Source organism: Octopus bimaculoides, chromosome 6 (genome assembly GCF_046866305.1).
Source record: "Octopus bimaculoides isolate indiv1 chromosome 6, ASM4686630v1, whole genome shotgun sequence".
In the NCBI taxonomy this organism is placed as follows: domain Eukaryota; kingdom Metazoa; phylum Mollusca; class Cephalopoda; order Octopoda; family Octopodidae; genus Octopus; species Octopus bimaculoides.
The window spans coordinates 46310860-46333862 of NC_142933.1; the positions used below are offsets into that span (position 1 = coordinate 46310860).

Here is a 23003-nt window from a genome sequence, read left to right on the forward strand (position 1 = left end):
TGGGGGAAAAATATTGTAAAACATCAATACATGTGAGAGTGATAAAGAAACGAGGAGGGTTGTCTGTGGATGTGCTAGAAACAACAGCCAAATTGCCCTTAAATCACTCACTTTCCCCTCTGAAAATACAAACAATTAAAAAAAATTTTTTTACTGAAAATTACATGCACGCACGCACGCACCTTTATATATAAAAATTAATATAGACAGCTGTGTGCAATGTGTTACTAAAAAGGAAAACTATAATCGTCACTAAATGTCACTAGGATGTTAGAACACCTACATTGCTAGAAATAAGAGCTAAAAAGCTCTAATGCTGTAGCTAAAGCACATAATTGTATACATATGTACTGATATGGTCTGTAATTGCCTGAAAACACCAGTTGAGAAATTCCCTATTCTGATCAATCACTTTCAACTAATTCTGTAGCCTCATCAGTAGGGACTACTCAGTTTGGCTGATTCTGAACTTAATTCTCTGTTAGTACATATGTATTCACCATAAAAATCTATGGACGATTTAGTGAATCACTAATGTGTATATAAATGTGTGTGTATATATATATATTTATGGTTAAGGAGGGGATTGACAGTTTTGAGAGAGCACGTATCCAGCATGAAGAACTTAAGCGAGCTGCACGAAAGCGCATGGCTCGGATTGTGAATGGGAAAAGCTTGGTCTGCAATGTTTGCAGTCACATGCTTGTCAAGTGCAGGGCTCATTAGCCACCAGCAGAGCCGCAAATGCAAAATATAAGTTAGTCATAGAGCGCACAATGTTCCTGATGGTCAGCAATGGTCTTCCTTGGTCATGAGTGGACAGCCATCATATATACACACACACACACACACACACACACACACACACACATACATGTGTATGTGTGTCTCCTTATCTTGACATTGCATTTTCAATATTCTATAAAAACATATTTGACCATGGAGAAATATTGCTTTGCTGGAAACATGTAAAGGTTGGCTACAGGAAGGGCATCAGGCTGTAGAAAATCTACCTCAGTAAACTCCGTCCATCTCAGGCAAGCATGGAATAATGAACATTAAAAAATATATTGATGATGATATATAACTAATTTCATTTTCACAGGTTTAACTGATGAAGAAATTCTAGAAGCTTTTAAAAGATCAGGAACACCTGAAGATGATACAGCATTTTTGGCACCTCAAAGTCTACAACCCTATTATCAACAGCATCCATCAACAATTCAAGGTAATATTTTTAAGCATCCTTTTAATTGCTTTAATTTTGTTTACCCAATATGTTGTTAAAACTGTTACCAATCCATTCATGTACTAAAACACTCATAAAGTTAAATATTTAGTGTAGGCATAACTGTGCAGTATGAAGCTTGCTTCCCAACAGCATGGTTTTGAGTTCAGTCCCAGTGCATGGCTCCTTGAGCAATTGTCTCCTACAACAGTTCCATGTTGACCAAAGCCTTGCGAGTAGATTTGGTAGATAGAAAGTGAAAGAAGCTCCATAATTTAGTGTTTCAACAAACGAGAATAAGTAAGTACCAGTCAAATACTGGAGTTGATATAATAAACTACTCACCTCCCACAAAATTTCAGGCCTTGTCCCTATAGTAGAAAGGATTATTATTATTATTGAGGAATTGGCAGAATTGTTAGCATGCTGGGCGAAATGCTTAGCAGTATTTCATCTGTCTTTATGTTCTGATTTCACATTCTGTTGAGGTTGATTTTGCTTTCATTCTTTCGGGGTTGATAAAATAAGTATCAGTTGAACACACTGGAGTTAATTGTAATTGATGTACCCACTCCACCGAAATTGCTGGCCTTGTGCCAAAATTTGAAACCATTATTGTTAGCATGCTGGGCAGAATGTTAGCACCATTTCTTCCAGCCTTATGTTCTTGTTTAAATTCTGCTGAGGTCGACTGTGCCTTTCATTATTTCAGGCTTGATTAAATAAGTACCATTTGAGCAGTGTAATCAGTTTAATTAACTCCCCCTCCCCTCAAAATTCCTGTAAGAATTGTTGATGTTTATTATTATTATTAATATTGAATTGAATATTGTTCTCTGTTTATTTGCCATAGTACCTCATGTGACTGCATGGAACAGAATTAGAGAGACCATTGTTGCTGGGATCCTTTTGTGGGGAATATCTAAAGCTGCACACAGAATATACAAGGTAAATTTCTACTGTAAACAGTGATATGATGTTTTAGGTTTGGGACTAAACTTAATGCCTTGAATAGCTGATTGACTATTAACCATGGTCATATGTGAAATAGTGAATCTAAAGGTCTAGCATGTAATCACTGCCTTCTCTGTCTTCTTTCCAGCTATTTCCACCCACCTTTATATAATGCAGGATATTATTGCCCTTGTATTGCCCCTATAGAAAAATAAATGTGCTTCTCCCTCCTCCCTTCATCATACTTTAGCTTCCCAACACTTGGTGTGAAACCACTGCTTGTGTTTCAAAAATTCTCCCCGTGATTTAGTTGAAGGAGGCTCTTTCTTTTCTTCTCTTCTTTTCTCAGTTTGCAAGTTATTTGGCAACCTCACTTGTAGTGCTGGTGGCATGGATCCCCCCTCCCCCGCACCAGCGGTTGGCATTGGGAAGGGTATCCGGCTGCAGAAACCATGCCAAAGCTGACACTAGTGGCTGGCATTGTCCTGAGGTTTCCTGGATCTTGTTAAACTGTCGAACCTATACCAGCATGGAAAGCAGCCATTAAATGATTATGATGATGATGATGCCAACCCTTGTTAGGTTATTGGCATTAAGAAAGGCATCCAGATGCAGAAACCATGTCAAAGCTGACATCAGAGCTTGACATGGTATTGAAGCTTGCTGGATCCTATAAAACTATCTAGCCCATGCCAGCATGAAAAGCAGACATTAACCATTTAGCATTCAGGTTTCTCAGTCAGATGTAATGCCTATTTATTCACATTGATTTGAGTTACTGCATTTGCCGGTGTATTAACCGCACTTTTTTTCCAATGGGGAAATCCAGGAAAGGTGGGGTGTGGTTTATACACGGGTACTAGGAAAAGTTGGTCTAAAACTTGAACATTATTTCATGTAATTATCCAAGATTCATGTGGTACCAGCTTCCCTTACAATTCCTGCCATTAAAACTATTTAAAAAAAAAACTTTAAATGTTTTTATTTCAGTGTCTCTGTCCATTTTGTCTGTCATACGCTCTTATAACATTACACATTTCAAGCCAACTTGTGCCAGTGTCGTCTCAGTCACAGCCTCCGTTTCAATGGTGCTGCAGTCCTGTAGAAGAGGGACGTGTGCTGGTTGAAAAGTAGCAAGAATTTCTGTAAAGACTTACCTTTTATCTGACAAATGCACTATAGACAGCTGATTGCAATTTCCACTCGCCCTCTGATTTACTGCGAATTACCTATGAGTTTGGTAATCTCCAGGTCTATGATATAAACAACTGTTATTCAGTGACCCAGGTGTATGACATATCTCGCTGCATAGGGAAACAAGAGAGAGGGAGAGCTGTGATTTATTCTTGAATATGATTGATGAAATGTATTTACTAGGTAACAATTAAATTAAAATGGAATTTGAAAAATTAATTCATGTAAGGGGAGATAAGTGCATTTATTAGAATCATCTTGAACCAGGAAAGGTAAGTTTCATCACCATCACCAATTCTACGAAAGAATACAAATCAAGTAAACCGAAATTTCAATTCATTACTGTACTTTAAAGTACTGGTAAGTGCGCTGGTTTGTTTGTTTTTTGTAATATATCTACGTAAAGAAAATGGTAATGATCAAAGGAAGCTTTCAAGCTACATCCTATTGTTTTGAGGCAAGATGGCGCAGTAGCCAGAATTGGAGGAGAGGCTTCTCGGATGGATGAAGAAGAGAATGGCAGGACTCACAGTGTCAGCATTCTCCTTTCGAATCAAGGCCAAGAAGATCCCGGAAGGGGTCATTGTTCGAGCCCAAGCGAAAGGTTGGCTGGGCCAGGCACTCATTGAGGAATGGCTTCAGGTTGTGTGGGAGCGGTGCCTCTCTCTCTCTCTCTCTCATGCACAAAAAATATGTATGCATATGTATTTATGGGCGAAGGTAAAGGATATGCACTCCTGGTGTTTATGGTTAGGGTTACACCGAAAACAGGTGGTTTGCGTATTCTTTACCTCTTCTATGTACATGTGTATGAAAGATAATGTTTGTGAGAGAGAGAGAGAGAGAGAGCGAGTGCCACTTACACATACATGCAAAAAAATTCATACATCACAACACACCTCCACTCACTCTCTTTCTCTCTCACATATGTCCATTTCATATACATGTATATCTTACACTTTCTCCTCTCACTTCAAAGCAAATGTTGCCTTTTCACTTTATCCTCTTTTTCAATTTCTACTCTCTTCAAAGCATACAGAAATTAAAGCAATTTTACAGAAATTAATGAACAATCATATTATCCCATATATGTCGAGTTGATAGCTTTGCTTCTTCAAGCAAAAGAATGCCATGAAATAACTTCCTTTGACACACATACACACACTCTAGGTAAAACTTCTGTGTGAATTATGTTATTTCTTGCAGTGTGCATGCGCAAATTTACAGCTCAAATCCAATTGAAATGATCTTTTTCTATTGTGTAATTTGTGTTTATGATGAGTGTATTTAAAAATCTGATCTTCGATATAAACTTAAAAAGAAGTTTTCCCAGAAGTCCTGTCCTTTATCTCTTCTTTCTAGTGTGTCCAAGGTGACATTTTCTCCCCCCCCCCCCACCTTATTTTTTTTCCTAAATTTCTTCCAATTCCTATGTTTGCGATACAGGAGATTAGGATTTCACCCACAAAATACGTTCTCAATATTATAATTTTCTCCCTCTCCACACCAAATTAATTTTTTACTTTTTTCAAATTCTTATTCTTGGTAATACATGGAGAAAAAACAGAGAGTATGAATTTTTAAGAATTTTACCCATCACCTCACCTCTTTCAAAAAGTTACACACTCCCAATGTTTCACGTTTAGCTTTTTGGAAAACTGGTAAGTTTCTTCTGAAATAATGTCATCTACCTGTAGTTTCTAGCATGTTGGGTTTTCTGGTGGTGGTCTGGTATTTTTTAAGTCTACTATTTCACTAGGATTTTACACATGCAGAAAACATCAGCCAAATGTGAAAGATTGGGAGATTTTAGCTTTTTGAAAACTGGTAGGTGATGGGTAGGCGAGGTGGAGGAAGGGGCATTGAGTGTTTCTTTAAGAAAAATTAAACTATAAAAAATGTTTGTGTATATATATATATATATATATATATATTTCCCAGATTCGTAATCTCTGTATTTTTCTACAAAGATAACAAAAAAATTCGAAAAAAGTTACAAATTAAGAAATTGTGGTGGGGGTAGTGCGAAATTTAAATATTGAAAACGTGATTTCTGGACAAAAATTGTATTAACCCCCTATTATACGATGAAACAATACATAGTTTCTGATCCTTCTTAAGAACAGAAAGTACTTTCATGCAAACTGTACCCTCGCCCTTCACTGTAAAACAAACAATAACTTCCATTATTCCATTAACTATACATCAGCTGTGCTGATTCTACCCATTAGAAAGGAACAAATAATATAATGTGCTTGTAGGTCATAACATTTGGGCAACGCTGGGATGCATTGCTAGTATAAAAGTTTTTAGTTTGATTCTTTTATTACCAAATTTATAATATACCTTTCAACTGCAGTCATTTTATATTCTTGATACATCATCATCATCATCATCATCGTTTAACGTCCGCTTTCCATGCTAGCATGGGTTGGACAGTTTGACTGAGGACTGGTGAAACCGGATGGCAACACCAGGCTCCAATCTAATTTGGCAGAGTTTCTACAGCTGGATGCCCTTCCTAACGCCAACCACTCAGAGAGTGTAGTGGGTGCTTTTACGTGTCACCCGCACGAAGGCCAGTCAGGCGGTACTGGCAACGGCCACACTCGAAATGGTGTCTTTTATGTGCCACCCGCACAAGAGCCAGTCCAGGGGCACTGGCAACGATCTTGCTCGAAAATCCTACGAAGGCCAGTCAGGCGGTACTGGCAACTGAGTCTGTATATGTATATTTGTGTAGATGTGTGTGATTGTAATAATTTTTTTTAACAAAACAGATAGAATATGAATGGTAAATCAAATTAATACACTTGTCAATGTTATCTAGTGGTTGTCTTTTGAGATGTGACATCGATCATCATTTGTTACTGAAAGAACGCTGGTTCACACATACAAACGTTCAAATGCTTCCCTTGTACATGGACATACATATACTCACACCAAGTTGAAACGCTGTTTGATTTTTCTTTTCAACATTGAATGTCTTTCATCCCACTTCCATTGCACACACACACACACACTCACATACCTCCCTTTTACATATACACACATATACTCACACAGTTGAAATGGTGTTTAATTTTTTTTTCACCATAGAATTTCTGTCATCCCACTACCAAGTTTGCCATCACCCCTTCTTTTCTCATTCATTTGTTGTGATGGAGAATAACACACAAGTATTATTATAGTATATATATATATATATATATATATATATCATCATCATCATCATCATCATCATCATCATCATCATCATCGTTTAACGTCCGCTCTCCATGCTAGCATGGGTTGGACGATTTGACTGAGGACTGGTGAAACCGGATGGCAACACCAGGCTCCAATCTAATTTGGCAGAGTTTCTACAGCTGGATGCCCTTCCTAACGCCAACCACTCAGAGAGTGTAGTGGGTGCTTTTACGTGTCACCCGCACGAAAACGGCCACGCTCGAAATGGTGTCTTTTATGTGCCACCCGCACAAGCCAGTCCAGGGGCACTGGCAACGATCTCACTCGAAAATCCTACGGGAGCCAGTCAGGCGGTACTGGCAACGGCCACGCTCAAAATGGTGCATCTCATGTGCCACCCGCACAAGAGCCAGTCCAGGGGCACTGGCAACGATCTTACTTGGCTTGCCGGGTCTTCTCACGCACAGCACATTTCCAAAGGTCTCGGTCAGTAGTCATCGCCTCGGTGAGGCCCAATGTACGTAGGTCTTGCCTCACCACCTCAGCCCAGGTCTTCCTGGGCCTACCTCTTCCACGGGTTCCCTCAACTGTTAGGGTGTGGCACTTTTTCACGCAGCTATCCTCATCCATTCTCACCACATGTCCATACCAGCGCAATCGTCTCTCTTGCACACCACAACTGATGCTTCTAATGTTCAGCTTTTCTCTCAAGATACTTACACTCTGACGGGTATTCACATTGACATTACACATCCAACGGAGCATACTGGCTTCATTCCTTGCGAGCTTACGTATGTCCTCAGCAGTTACAGCCCATGTTTCACTGCCATGTAGCATGGCTGTTCGTACGCATGCGTCATACAGTCTGCCTTTTACTCTGAGTGAGAGTCTCTTTGTCGCCAGCAGGGGTAAGAGCTCTCTAAACTTTGCCCAGGCTATTCTTATTCTAGCAGCTACACTTTCAGCGCACCCACCCCCACTACTAACTTGGTCGCCCAGATAGCGGAAGCTATCGACTACCTCTAGTTTTTCACCCTGGAATGAGATAGAAGTTGTTTCCTGTTTGTTTACAGTCTTTATTGCACCTGAACATCTGCCACAAACAAAAACTAACTTGCTAGTTAACCAGGATAAAATCTTTATAAGAATTTATCAAGTAGTCAGCGTGAAAAAACCCCATAAGGAAAAAAAAACTCATCGTTTTTTTCCCATAAATATATATAATTTATATAAGGGCATTAACTATATAGTAATGCCTCACGCTTAGAGGGACTAAATAAGTCAAAAACTACCAAGAAATAAGCAACATATTTACCAAAAAATAAGCAACATATTTTTTCACGCTGACTACTTGATAAATTGTTATAAAGATTTTATCCTATATTATATTATAAATAATTAGAATATATTCAGTGCTGAATATTATTCTGTATAAGCACATGTTACTGAGATGCAACCGGATAAATTCTAAACTCTTTCACGGATATATAATGATGAACAGAAGTCATCGTACTATGTTGGGTACATCGTGGTATGTTGATTCTTGTTTATTTTTATGTGTCTCGACCATACGTGTACTGATGAACAAAAGATGCAGCTTACTTCACAGTTTTGCTGTATTGATTGAGAAACCAGTGGTTTACCGTTAAGTTAAATGTTTTTAAGAGATTAATTTTGAAAGTTGCATTTCCTCGCTTTCGGTAAATATGTTGCTTATTCTTTGGTAGTTTTTGACTTATTTAGTCCCTCTAAGCGAGAGGCATTACTATATAGTTAATGCCCTTATATAAAATTATATATATATATATATATATATATAATGCAAGAGAGTTAGGGGTTGAAGATTCAACCCACTAAGGGATAGTAACTATCCAATATACTGCTGGGAGGGTACCCAATTATTGTTACACTAGTGTTATACCAAGTGTAATAAGTGGGTGCAGGTAAAAGGGGGGGTTATTTTACCCTAAATTTATATAGCAATTAGAAAATGGAGGAGAATATGCTGTACTCAACGACTTGCAGACATTGTATTCCGTTGAATTAATTAACTTATTTTGTAGCTAAAATGACAAAAACCACAAAATACAAATGTTTATGACAAACTATGTTATATTGACAATCGGGGTTACAAATATAAAGTACATTAGGAATTTGAGAATAAACATAAACTTACAGCTGTTTCGGCCTAGCATTGGCATGCCCCATTCTATCTGAATAGCTCCTGCCGGAGTAATTACCAGATGAAATGCTGAAATGGGGGTACATGCACGATTCACTAGGTAGCTTCTCTGATGACTTCTAAGGCCTGCCTTACCCCCATGTGAATCTCTGAAGAGGCCTAGCGAATTGTGCATGTACCCCCATTTCAGCATTTCATCTGCTAATTACTCCGGCAGTAGCTATTCAGATAGAATGGGGCATGCCAACGCTAAGCTGAAACAGCTGTAAGTTTATGTTTATTCTCAAATTCCTAATGTACTTTATATTTGTAACCCCGATTGTCAATATAACATGGTTTGTCATAAACATTTGTATTTTGTGGTTTTTGTCATTTTAGTTACAAATTAAGTTAATTAATTCAACGGAATACAATGTCTGCAAGTCGTTGAGTACAGCATATTCTCCTCCATTTTCTAATTGCTATATATATATATATATATATATATATATATATATATATATATATATATATATGTGTGTGTGTGTGTGTGTGTGTCAGGTTTATTCCACTACCATCGCTTTAAAACCAATGTTGGTGTGTTTATGTCCTCTTTACTTAGTGTTTCAGCAAAAGAGACCAATAGAATAAGTACTAGGCTTACAAAGAATAAGTGTCAGTTTGTTCAATTAAAAGCAGTACTCCAGCATGGCCGCAATCAGATAACTGAAACAAGTAAAAGAATAAAAGAATAGTTCAAAATTGTAGGGAACAACAAAGTATATTAGTTTGATGCTCAGGGAAAAATGGAAGAGTATATTATAGCTGCAACTTGATTCCCAGTAATGTCATTGCTTGATTGTTCTCTTAAACAAGAGCAGCATGGGTGTGGCTTTTCAGTCCTGCTAGGGACATATACTCTTTTGCACAGACGTGACAATAGTAGGTACTTCTTGCATTGAGTGCTACAATATTGTTTTGATGAATCTTCATATGATGTTTCAATCTGTCTCCTGATGAACATTCTTTTCCATACTCCTTGCAAGTAGGGAATCCATAGAATGCATAGTTAACATTGTCGGTAGCTTCTCTGATGACTTCTAAGGCCTGCCTTACCTAACTTAGTCAGACATGCTCACATTCAGTAGAATCAACAGCTATCCAATAGCTGGGAGTGAGAGACCCCTAGTCTTTGTTTAGAGATCTCTCTAAGAGAAGGAAACTTTGTCTGCATCCAATGATGTAGACTACTTCTTTTTAGGCAAATGTATACATTACTTAGTGTGATATATACATGCATGCATAAATGCATACATACATGTGTATGTATGTTTGTATGTATGCATGTGTATATATGTAAGTATATGTGTACACACACATTCACACACACACACACTCACACGTTGTGGAACCAGGTTTCTAGGTGATTTATGTAAGCCTTGAGTAATTGTATAGTTTCTGGAGAATGGTGAAAGAATGAATGAGATTTATGTGGCTGTCTGTATGTTTTGTGGAAGTGTGGCAAGGTCATGTAGACATAGGTTGAAAAATGTGGGTAAAAGAATGAAAATCCTGTAGTACTTTATTCTGGCAATTGCCATTTCTGAAGTGTAATTCTTATCTATTATAAAGGCCTGGGAATCTGATGGATAGTTTGGTAGTCAGCATTTTGTGTTATATTTTGTATGGGTAGCAAGGAATGGAGTTGAAACTATCATTACTGATGTCAATAATAGTTACAGTAACATATGTGGGACTTGTTTTTTGTTGCTGAAGTCATCATGTATTTACTGTGATAGGTTTGTGGTTGTATGGTGGTTAAATGAAACCACGTTATGAACTGGAGTAGAAGATGCAAGGGATAGAAATGTCAAGGTTTAGTCATTGAATTTTTGAATGTGTGTGCATAGGAGGCTGATGAGTCTGCATCATGTTAATTTACTTTTTGAATTTTTTATAGTTTTATTCAGTTTCCAGATTCTGGGAATTTGACAATTTTACTTCTAGTAGTTGTAGATGATGAATGCATTGATTTCCTTAAGCTTAAATTGTTTAGGTATTTCTCTTTGATTTTGTTTGGTTTTAAAGCTTTTGAATTTTTAGATATCCCTTTTGCTAATTTTGGGTGGCTCATGGAAGAAAGGGGGCAAAATGATATCTCTATAGTGTTTTAATAAAAGTTTTTGGTTATAATATATATATATATATATATACATATATATTAAGCTGATGAAGGGTAAATACCCAGAAACTCGAGTCCATGCATATCATGTGATCAAGATGGGAAGGATGACTTCCCTTCGCAAATACAGACAGGACACAAATGTATGTCAATAGCCAGCTGGAGGAGATGTTCTCCTGGGGCTAAAAGCAACAGTAACATTCACCCTTAGGGTTTAGCCGCATTTAAGTGGCAAGTATACTTCACATTGTCGTGCAGTTACTGTTTATACCTCGTTAAGAGATTTAACATTGCTATATATATATATATATATATATATCATCATCATGGGTTAGATGGTTTGACTGGAGTTGGCCATGTAGAAGACTGCACCCGCCTTCTGTGTCTGTTTTGGCCTGATTTTTACAGCTGGATGCCCTTCCTAACACCATCCGCCCTACAGAATGGACTATATATATATATATATACATATATATATAGGCACAGGCATGGCTTTGTGGTTAAGAAACATCCTTTACAACAACATGGTTTTGGGTTCAGTCCCACTGCACAGCACCTTGGGCAAGAGTCTTCTACCATAGCCCTGGGCTAACTGATACTTTGTGAGTGGATCTGGTAGATGGAAATTCTGTGAAAGCCTGTCATAAATATGCGTATCTTTGCATTTGTGTTTGTCCCCATAACTTAAGGGTCTGCTAGAATAAGTTTGTCCTCATAACTAAAGGGTCTGCTAGAATAAGTATCAGAGTTTAAACAAATAAGCTCTGGAGTTGGTTTGCTTGATTAAAACTCTTCAAGGCAATACTCCTGCATGGCCAGAGTCCAGTGACTGAAACAAGTGAAAGACACATGTATGTATGGCACTCCGTCAGTTACAACAAGGGTTCTAGTTGATCTGATCAACAAGACAGCATGCTTGTGAAATTAATGTGCAAGTGGCTGAGCACTCCACAGACTTGTGTACTCTTAACATAGTTTTCAGGGAGATTCAGCGTGACACAGAATGTGACAATGTTGGCCCTTTGAATTGCAGAGACTACTCGTTTTTCCAGCTAAGTGGACTGGTGCCATATGAAATAAAGTATCTTGCTCAAGGACTCAACGCATTGCTAGGAATTAAACTCACGATCTTACAATAGTAAGCCAAATATCCTAACCACTAAGCCATGTGCCTTCACAAGATACATGTATACATAAATAATTTATAGCGGTTAATAATAGGAGAGTAGATTGGTAATAATTTAGTGATGAAATTGCAGCTGTTGTTTATCGTAACCTAGTTAAACAGAAAAGGAGTTGAAAAAGAAAGATGTGTGAGGTGTTTTGTGAGTATAAATGTTTGTATTTACTAATGCTCTTTAGTCTTCAGTTAGTTGTAATTCTGTCTTGGTCTTGTGATATAACATTTCTGCATTGGGGTTGAAGGAAACCAGCTTATCATGTCTTATAGAAATTGTGCAAGTCTAGGCATGTGAATGATGATTGTGTGGCAAGTTAAGAAGGAAGTTAAGGGTGGTATCATTTGTATCAATAGAAGTACATCATTGGTATAGAGAATGAAACTTGTGGCAGACATAACTGGACTTAGGTGTATATAACAGTTGATAGAATATGAGGTGGAGTGAACACCTTTGATATATATTCTGCAATGCAATTGTTTGGCAGGAAATTTCTTCTTCAAGAAAGAAGAAACAAATGTTGACCAACAGATGTAGCCCCCCAACAAATATAGACCAACTTAGATAGAAATTTTTTCATACCAGATAGAGTTGAAAGTTTTGTTCATGTCAAAATCAGCAATATTGGAATTGCTGTAATTCTCAATAGAGAAATACCTTTGGTGAGTGAAGTAAGACAAATTTTTAGTTGATGTGTTACTTTGGAAACTTAAAGTCACTAGGATAGAGACTGAAGATGATGGAGGAGGAGATATTTTGTTGCCGTTAGCTTAGTTATTTAGTCTTTATCTGTGTATACCATCAGTAAAGAGTGAAAATGAAAATACACTTAGAGTATTTCGTTTCTGTATCTGGTTTACAAGATTCTTTATATGAATTCATTTATTGAACCAAATTTTGTTGTTTGGGGAGAGTCATACTGCCTTAATATCTAACATACTCATCAGTTCAATTTCCACTCATTTATTATTTATATTTTTTCTTTTCCAAAATTTTTGTTGCTATTGCAACCTTGTCAATGGATATTGATTCTCAAGGTTGTAATAGCAATGAAAATTTTGAAAAAGAAAAAAGATAAATAATAAATAAGTGGAAATTGAACCTGGGAGGGTGTTATATACAAAGGTAGTATGACTCTCCCCAGACACTTAGAGTTTTGACTTTAATAATAAGGTGAACTTGAATATTGTTTTATAATTCTGAGGCAAAATATTTGTGATGTTCTGGATTTCAGAAGTTCAAACATTCTTTTATTCATTGTATTGTACCTTCCAGTGAGATGTATAATTAGTTGCTCTAGTTTATCAGACTGATGAAAATAGGTTTCACTCCTATTTCATGGTTGAGTGGCTAACAGTGGGACTACACCCTGTAATGGATATAAAACAGTTTTAAAAAATAGCTATTATGAGCTTTTATTTATAACTAGATTCACATTCGAGCAGTTTCTTAGGTTGATTTTTCAAACTTCTAAATGCTTCAAAGTATGATCTAAAAAGGAATAAATAAATTTCATTTCTTACTGAAATGAAAGTTTCTAATTTCATGGTTAAAGTTTGTCAAGTATAGAAATACTTCTCTTGTTTTCCATCTTGCTGGAAGGTATCTAATGTTGTCCCAATTTTTAAGAATGATGGTGAGCCTTCTAACCCAAACAAATACTGTCCTGTTAGTCTTCTGTCAGTTGTTAGCAAGGTCTTTGAATGGCTCATCAACAACAGGTTAATTAAGTTCCTTGAAAGCTCAGGACACCTTGTTGATGTTCAGAATGGCTTTCTTTGTTCTCATTCTACTGTTGATCTTCTGACTGTTACTACAGACTGTATCAACTAATTCATGGATAAATCAGAAGAGAGCTGTGCTCTAGCTCTTGATATATTTAAAGCTTTTGATAGGGTTTGTCATGCTGCTTTACTTCAAATCTCTCTACCTATGGTGTATGTGGAAGAGTCTTTGACATTATCAAGTCATTCCTTTCTGGTTGTCGTGTATGTGTGACTCTGAACAGTGTAATTTCTTCTGAGTATTCTATCAATACTGGGGTTCCTCAAGACTATTCTTGGTCCAACTCTATCTCTCCTCTACATCAATGATCTTCCTGCAATGTTCTACAATTCATCAATATTTAAGCTGATGACATTACTCTTTATTCTGGTTTTCCTGGCAATCCCTCTCCCTCGAAATAGTTGGAACTTACCAGTAGTCTTCAGGTGCATTTGCAGATTGTTAAGAAATGAGGCAAGAAGTGATTAGTAGCTTTCAACCATGACAAGACCAAACTCATGTTTATCAGTGGAAAGTGGGATTCTTACCGTCCTTGCATTTACATGAGTTATAGGTCTGAGGTGAGAGAGTCAAACCACTTGAAGAAAGATCTTATTTGAAATTGCTTGGTCTTACTTTTTCACTTTATCTTTCTTGGGGTCTTACGTACAATCAATTGGTAGGTCTACTTCCCATAAGGCTAGGTCGTTGTATAGATCAAAGGACTACCTCACATCTGAGGCCATTTTATATCTTTACAAGTCCAGAATTCATCGTAGTATGGAATACTGTTCTCATATTTGGGTAGATGCACCATCTTGTTTCTTGGATCTCCTTGACCAGGTTTAGAAGTGAGTCTCTAATTTGACTGTTTTCTCTCTTACTTCAACTCTGTAGTCCGTGTCAATATAACATCACCAGTCTTAGTCTTATCTATTGTTGATACAAAAGGAGGTGTCCTGATGAACTTCCTCTTTTAGTTCCAGATCACTTTATACCATCTCACCTGACTTGAAACTCATAGCATCTTTTTGTCCAAATGCTATTGTGCTTCCATGGAACCTTTCTACTGTTATAGCCTCTTTCCTCGAACAACCAGACTTTGGAACTCTCTTCCATCTCATTGTTTTCCTCCTTCTTATGATCTGAACTCTTTCAAGTCTAAACTAAATTCATTCCTTATGTCTTAATTTCTTCTTGTTCATAGTCCCTTACACTAAATGGCTTGTCGCCTTATTTAGGACTAAGAAGTATTAAAAAAAAACTGTCACTGATGGAAAGAGCACCACTGTTGCTCCAGACACCTCCTCAATGATTTATACAGATGCACTACTTTCCAATTTAGAATATTCCATACCTCTCTACCTCATACCGAAGAACATTATCAAATCTATATTCAGCTTCTTTCTTAGTTAAATATACCTTGTTATCAATTCTTGCTATCTTTATTCTGCTACTTCCAAGTTTTTCACCATTTATAATTCTACTTTATTTATTCCACAACTCTGTGTCACCTATTGTTTATCTGAGAATTGGTCAATGTCTTGAAACTGAGTGTTTATTAGGAATTCCATCTGTTCTCTGTATTATAGTTCTCTATACCCCAACTCTCTACTGTAGTAGATGGCATCTTGTGCATTTTGCAAGTTTCCCTTAACACAGATATCTTTTAACTTCCATTCCTTCCTTTTTTCTTGCTTCTGATTCTTCTGAAAGTTACTAAGTTGACAGTATAATAGATTGGTACTAATTATCAATCTATTTTAATGACCCTTAAATAGCAGACATCATCAATTGGTGCTTCAAAAGTTTTACATGTGTAAGTCCATCATCCATTGATGTCCATGTGTTTACTTCATCAAACACACCCAAGTGTAAGTGACCCTTATTGCTAGAAGAAATCAAGTCATAAATAGAAGATTTATACAGCAATGAAGAAGTTTTTCCTTACTGTTGTTGTCGTCGCCACCACCACCACTGGATAATGATGATGTTGTTATAGATAGCATAGAACAACATAGTGCTCCAGCTAGTTCTGGATGAAAAAGGTGCACTGATTTTTCTCCATTTGTGCATTCATTTGACAACAACAGTGCATGAATCTCAAGTGATTTTATATTCATGCTGAATAATTTATGGTACTTTTCGATAAGGAAATTGTAATTTTTTATAGTTTCTGAACTTATTTAAAGTGAATGTATAAAAGTATAAAAATTACCCTTAAGATAAACAGATATTTGTTTGTTGCCTTTTTGACACAGACATTGATGTAACTCTTTCCCGTTGTTTAAAGGTTAAAAATGTTAAGTATATTTCTCATCTGTTTGTCTATCTTGCCAATTTAGTAGGTTTTTTTTGTATGTTGATCTGTTCTGTGTAATCTGATGTGCTTACTTTTGTCTTTAGAAGTAATAATTTGTTCCACATGTATTTTGTCTTCCAGGAGTATATTTCACCTTATTTTGGCATCAAATCAGCAAGTGAAAGAAGAATGGAAATAATTGAGAACAGTGTTTTAGAGATGCAGAACAATATGGTGGAGACCATGAAGAAAGTCCAAGATGTTGTTGATACTATACAACAGCAGCAGTTATTATTAAATGAAGAACTTCTCAAGGTAAACCTGTTATAAGTATTGTTGTATCAACTTAAAGAAGTTCATAAATTATTATCCTCAAGTATAGGTGCAGGAGTGTCTGTGTGGTAAGTAGCTTGCTTACCAACCACATGGTTCCGGGTTCAGTCCCACTGCGTGGCACCTTGAGCAAGTGTCTTCTACTATAGCCTCGGGCCAACCAAAGCCTTGTGAGTGGATTTGGTAGATGGAAACTGAAAGAAGCCCGTCGTATATGTGTGTCTGTGTTTGTCACCCCACCATCGCTTGACAACCGATGCTGGTGTGTTTACGTCCCTGTAACTTAGCGGTTCGGCAAAAAGAGACCGATAGAATAAGTACCATTCTTACAAAGAATAAGTCCTGGGGTCAATTTTCTCGACTAAAGGCGGTGCTCCAGCATGGCTGCAGTCAAATGACTGAAACAAGTAAAAGAGTAAAAGAGTAAGTATACATAGTTATCTGTTACTGGACGATGTCAGATATCTATGAGTGTGTGTGTGTGTGTATATATATATATATATATATATATATACACACACACACACACATACACATGTGTGTATGCACACACACACACACACAGATATCTGCTCTGCATGTCAGATAAAAATATATCTGAAAAAAGCATAACCATGACTATATGGTTAACAAGTTCACTATGCAACTACATGGTTTTAGCAGGTGCCTTCTAATACAGCCCCACACCAACCGACACCTTGAGAGTGAATTTGGTAGATAGGAGCTACATGGAAACCTACCATATAGGTGCAGATGTAGCCGTGTTGTAAGAAGATTGCTTCCCAACCACGTGGTTTCCTATTCAGTCCACTGCATGGCACCTTGGGCAAGTGTCTTCTACTATAGCTCAGACTGACTAAATGTTTTCTCTTAACTGTTCCTGTTGTGTGAATATTATATATTTCCCATACTTTTGTATGGTTTATTGTTTCATCTTAAATGCATTTTCAAAATGTAGTTATTTCATTGATTTTTAATTGACTTATTGTGTCATATATTAAAAGAATTTAATTAAATTATGATGTAAATCTACCACTTAGTAATACAATAGTGAAAAAAAAAAAAGGAATAAAATAAGTACTTTCTGGGAATTTAATAATTCATTTAAGGACTGACTATTACTACCTACATTAATATGTTTACAGTAGAGGTAAGCTTTTGTTAAACCAAGTCTATAAGCTAGTTCTATTTCACTAAATTTGCCTTACTAAAATTTACATGTAAATTTCACAAACATCCCTAATGATCTAATGTGGGTGTTTCTATGGAGTCATTCAAACTTCAGATCACACCCAACCATCATTAAAACGAAGGTGGCACAGTTTCTCTAAAACTACATTATCCATTGTCTGAAATTAGAACACAGAACTTTAATGAAAATATCATTTTTTTAATTGAATGTCTGTGTAAATTGATGTGAAACAATCTGGTGGAATAAATGAATTGGGTCTTAAATCACAAAATAATGTAGGAATCTGTCATGCATCATCTAAATCAGTGGTTCTCTACCAGATCCATATGACCCCAGGGGCTCCATATAAGATTTTGGGAATTCACACAAGTAAAATTAGGAATCCATAATGAAATACTTCTGTTCATGGGAAAATTTTGCTTTAGATTTATCTATTGTAAAGAGCAGCGAGATTTCTTTCTCAAATGTTTTACATAGTTCAATCTACACAAGTCAATGTGTGGAAAACGAAATAGGAATTTTAGAAGAAGTATTTATAACACTAGTTCTTAAACATCAAATGGCTGTGGGGCTCCATCATAGTAAAACTGTAATCAAAGATGTCTATAGGTAAAAAATGGTTGAGAACCACTGATCTAAGTAATTTTTTTCTTTCTAAGTTGATTTTAAAATAAAAAAAGAAAAATCATTTGATTAATTTCAAACTTATCTTTTACTAAATGTGAAAGTGTTTGGCTTAGTGGCTAGGGTGTTGCACTCACAATTACAAGGTCATTGTTTCAATTCCTAGTCTAAGCAGTGTATTGTGTTCTTAAACAAAACACTTCATTTTACATTGCTTCAGTCTACTTAGCTGTAAATGAGTAAACCTGAAATGGACTTGCATCCTGTTCAAGAGGAATGTTGTGATCTTGGTTACTTACATGGCATGGAAACTGGGTCTATGAGCCATAGGACTTGAGACAGTAATCTGTCTCAAGTAATCTTGACAGTAATCTTGAGACAGTAATAATTATTTTTCAGTAATAATTACATTTTGACTATTGGAATTTCCTATGACCTTGTCGTCATCCTTATACATTTACCATAGAATAATTGTTTTGAAATGTTGATTTGGTGTGTGATTATATGATAATTTGTAAACTTTAAAAAAAAAAAAAAGAGCTGACAAAAGAATAAACAATTTTTTTTATGAACTTATTAGCTTACAGTTGTTTCTGCAATAAGATGCTGTGGACTTATAGTTGAGCTCCTGAGTAACACTTTACAGCTTCATCAGAGTCTCAAACATGAAGTGTTGTAAACCTATAAAGAATGTATTTGCTCATTATTGTTTTGTTTCTACATATTGGTGTTTAATCATATTACAGTCAAAATCAAATGGAGCGTCTTACCCTCAGTCAAGTCGGCTTTCCAATGAAATAAAATCTGAGTTGACATCAATTAAAGGTATTCTTCTAAGCAGGTAAGCCATACTATTTGATGATACTTCTGTATTTTGTCTGCATTTCAGGTTTGTGATAGATGTTTCTTGGAAATATGAATCTCTGCCATGGCTATAAATTTCTGTACTTAGAGGTTTATCATCATCATCATCATCATCATCATCATCATCATCATCATCATTTAATAATGTCCACTCTTCCATGCTTTCATGGGTCAGATAGAATTTGTTGTTTGGATTGATTATAAAACACTTAGAATGCATTGGGTGCTTTTTGTGGCACTAGCATTGTTGGGAGTGGTCTTGTTATTTTCAAAGCCAGAGAGTGTATCCCATGATGGAAAGAACATATTTATTGTGAAAGGATGGTAATAAATAAGATAACGTAGGGAACAGGTTGAGGTGGGAGTAGAGGAGAGGAGACAGGGAGGTAATGTTACTTTTTAATGCAAAACAGGGCAGTTTTTAGCTGTCGAATTTCAGTTATGTCCCCTGTGTCACTAGATTATTTCATACTCATTTACTACAACAGACTTTTTTTTCCAATTGTTACTTTTAATTTCGTGTATCTTTATGTATTTTTAAAATATCTGTATCTTATATTTATTTACATGGTCAATACTGGTTCTTTATATTCCACTCATATTTATTTCTCACAGAACAGCTTTAGATAATGTAAATTATTTTTATTTATAACTTCACAGTTCTTACATCATATCCTTTCATAATAATTTCCCCCTTTGAATAATACTTTTTATACTATCTTTTACCTTTTGTTTGTTAATTTTTTTCCATTTTCTCTGTTATTTAAATCACCCTTAGTACTTATAGTATGAGGAAGTGTAATAAGGCAAACAAAATGCAATTCACCTACTCAGTGCCAACTGTCCAACTGGATTAAATCCAAGATGCGCCCTACCTGTTTAACCTATCGCTAGAACTTAGGGCAAATTCCCTTTCTAGCTCACATGTCTACATGTGTCTATCTGCTCCCACTACCTGAGGCCAAAGGGACCTACGCTTGTCCTGCTTCTGCCCACTTGACCTCATTCACCCTTCCTCTTCCAGTAAGGCCCCTCAGCCATTGACATCACTGACCCTTTCCTCCCAGTTCAATCAATGATTTCTGCTAGAAAATCAGCTGCAGTGTGAATTGGTGATCATGTCTTTGACTAGACTAAAGAGTCCATTTAACCACATATCTCCATTTTGCTTGTCAATCGCTTTATAGAGTATCCTGGGTGGAAATATAGTGGTACCAACATAAGTGGGGTTGCTTTGTACCCCACATGTGTTGGTGCCTTGTAAGATATACATGTACACGTACTAGTAGCTCCAGTTCTCTATAGCTACTGAATTTGTGAGTATATAAACATACTGGTTGTTTATTTCTCTGGGGTTGGTCAGACTGATTTAGACACATCTGAAGAGAACCCAATAATGTCTGAAAAGTGATTAAGACTGTTTATCCTTTTTTTACTCTATGGGGAAATAGTTAAATTTGTCCTGTTTATATATATGTCTACTGTGTAAGTTACATATATTATATCATATTATATGCACTGAAATCCCCCATGTGGCATCATGTAAAAGTGCTCTTGTGGTGCCACATAAAAGCACCTGTGCAGTGTGATGTAAAAGCACTCATGCAGTTTCATGCAAAGGCACCTGTGTGGTGTCCTGTAAAAGCACCCTTGTGGCATCACATAAAAGCACCCATGTGGTGCCATATAAAAGCGCCCATGTCGTACCTTGTAAAAGCACCGATGCAGTGCCACTTAAAAGCACCCACCACACTCCACACAACCACATAAATGCTCCCACCACACTCCACCAAGTGGTTGAAAATCGATTAAGACTGTTCATCATTTTTTCAATGGTGCTTCCAGTTGTAGAAACCATTCCAAATCAGACTGGAGTCTGGTGCCACTCTCTAGCTTGCCAGCTTTGGTCAAACCATCCAACACATGCCAGCATGAACAACAGATGCTAAATGATGATGATGATGATGATGATGATATCCCTGTTGACAGGCTACTAATATTAAATAAACAGTTGCACTTATGATATGCAAATTAGTAGCTCCAGTTCTCTGTAGCTATTTGATTTGTTGAGTATATAAACAGATTGGCTGTATATTTCTTTTGGATTGGTCAGAATGATGTAGACACCTCTGAGTACCCAATAAGTTTCATAAATCAATTAAGGCTGTTCATCATATTTCAGGCTACAGACAAATAGTTAGATATGCCCTGTTTATATGTATCCACTGCATAGGTCACACACACACACACACACACATATATATATATATATGTATATACACATATGTGTGTGTGTGTGTGTGTGTGTATATATAAGATATATGTATATTTTGCGCGGGAGTGGCTGTGTGGTAAGTAGCTTGCTTACCAACCACATGGTTCTGGGTTCAGTCCCACTGCGTGGCACCTTGGGCAAGTGTCTTCTACTATAGCCTCAGGCCGACCAAAGTTTTGTGTTTGGATTTGGTAGACGGAAACTGAAAGAAGCCCGTCGTATATATATATATATATATATATATATATATATATGTATATGTTTGTGTGTCTGTGTTTGTCCCCACAACATCGCTTGACAACCGATGGTGGTGTGTTTACGTCCCTGTAACTTAGCGGTTCGGCAAAAGAGACCGACAGAATAAGTACTAGGCTTCCAAAGTCCTGGGGTCGATTTGCTCGACTAAAGGCGGTGCTCCAGCATGGCCACAGTCAAATGACTGAAACAAGTAAAAGAGTTAAAAAAAAGAGTATACATAATAAAACAAGATGTGTGTGTGTGTACAGGCCTTTTTCTTGATCCCCCTTAAAATCAATATTTTTCATCCGATTTTGTTCACACTGGGAACATACATCACTTTGTTCTAGAAATGGTCATAGACTTCAAATTTTCCACATAATGAGTAATGCTGCTGCTAAGGGATGGAAACACCTCATATTTCTTTATTGCCCACAAGGGGCTAAACATAGAGGGGACAAACAAGGACAGACAAAGGGATTAAGTCGATTACATCGACCCAGTGCGTAACTGGTACTTAATTTATCGACCCCAAAAGGATGAAAGGCAAAGTTGAGTAAATAACAAATACCAACGGTCATTACTTCAAGGGACATTACTCTTGATGGTGCAGCTGCTGGCTCTCCAGGCCTCAGTCAAACCGTCCAACCCATGCCAGCATGGAAAACGGACGTTAAACGATGATGATGATGATATATATATATATATAATCCACAGATGGTGATTTTCATTGCTATCTCAATTATGTTCACTGAGTTTTTCTATAGCCCAGCAATTTTCAGCAATACCAGTGTATGTTATATTCACTGCTTCTAATATATTGAGGCACAAATTTCATTTAAACAAGTTACAATCAAGTGCATGGCGTTGACAAGCCTTCAGAAAGGCAAGACTCATCTGTTGTTCTCATGAGTCACTGCAGCAATGATGTTTGTCTCTCTCTCTCATATCTATATACATATATCATTTTTAATGCAACAAATCTTTGAAAAGATTTTATCTCAGATAATTCCACAGCATCATGCCTTCTAATGGTGTGTGTACATTTTTGCATGATACACATATGGCGATTTTATGTATTTATATGTATATTCATGCATGTGTGTGTATTTGTTTGTGTGTGTGTGGTTTGAAAAGTTTGCTTCCCAACCGCACTGTTTCCGGTTCAAGTCGTCTCACTGTGTGGCACCTTAGACAAGTGTCTTGTACTATAGCTCCTGGTTGACCAAAGCCTTGTGAGTGGATTGAGATACAACCTAAAAGAAGCTCGTCATATATACAAGGCAGGGTGAATAAACTGTCATCAAAATTATGCAAAAATGAAAA

At 36.7% G+C, this 23003-nt stretch overlaps 1 protein-coding gene across 1 annotated transcript in view; it reads left to right on the plus strand.

Annotated features, from left to right (window-relative positions):
* Positions 1-23003, plus strand: part of LOC106873420 (peroxisomal membrane protein PEX14) — a 56424-nt gene that overhangs the window by 21277 nt on the left and 12144 nt on the right. The window contains exons 5-8 of the mRNA XM_014920779.3: positions 1106-1228; positions 2082-2176; positions 16294-16467; positions 19048-19142. Of these exons, the coding sequence (XP_014776265.1) occupies positions 1106-1228; positions 2082-2176; positions 16294-16467; positions 19048-19142 (487 nt within the window). The remainder of the gene's footprint in view (positions 1-1105; positions 1229-2081; positions 2177-16293; positions 16468-19047; positions 19143-23003) is intronic.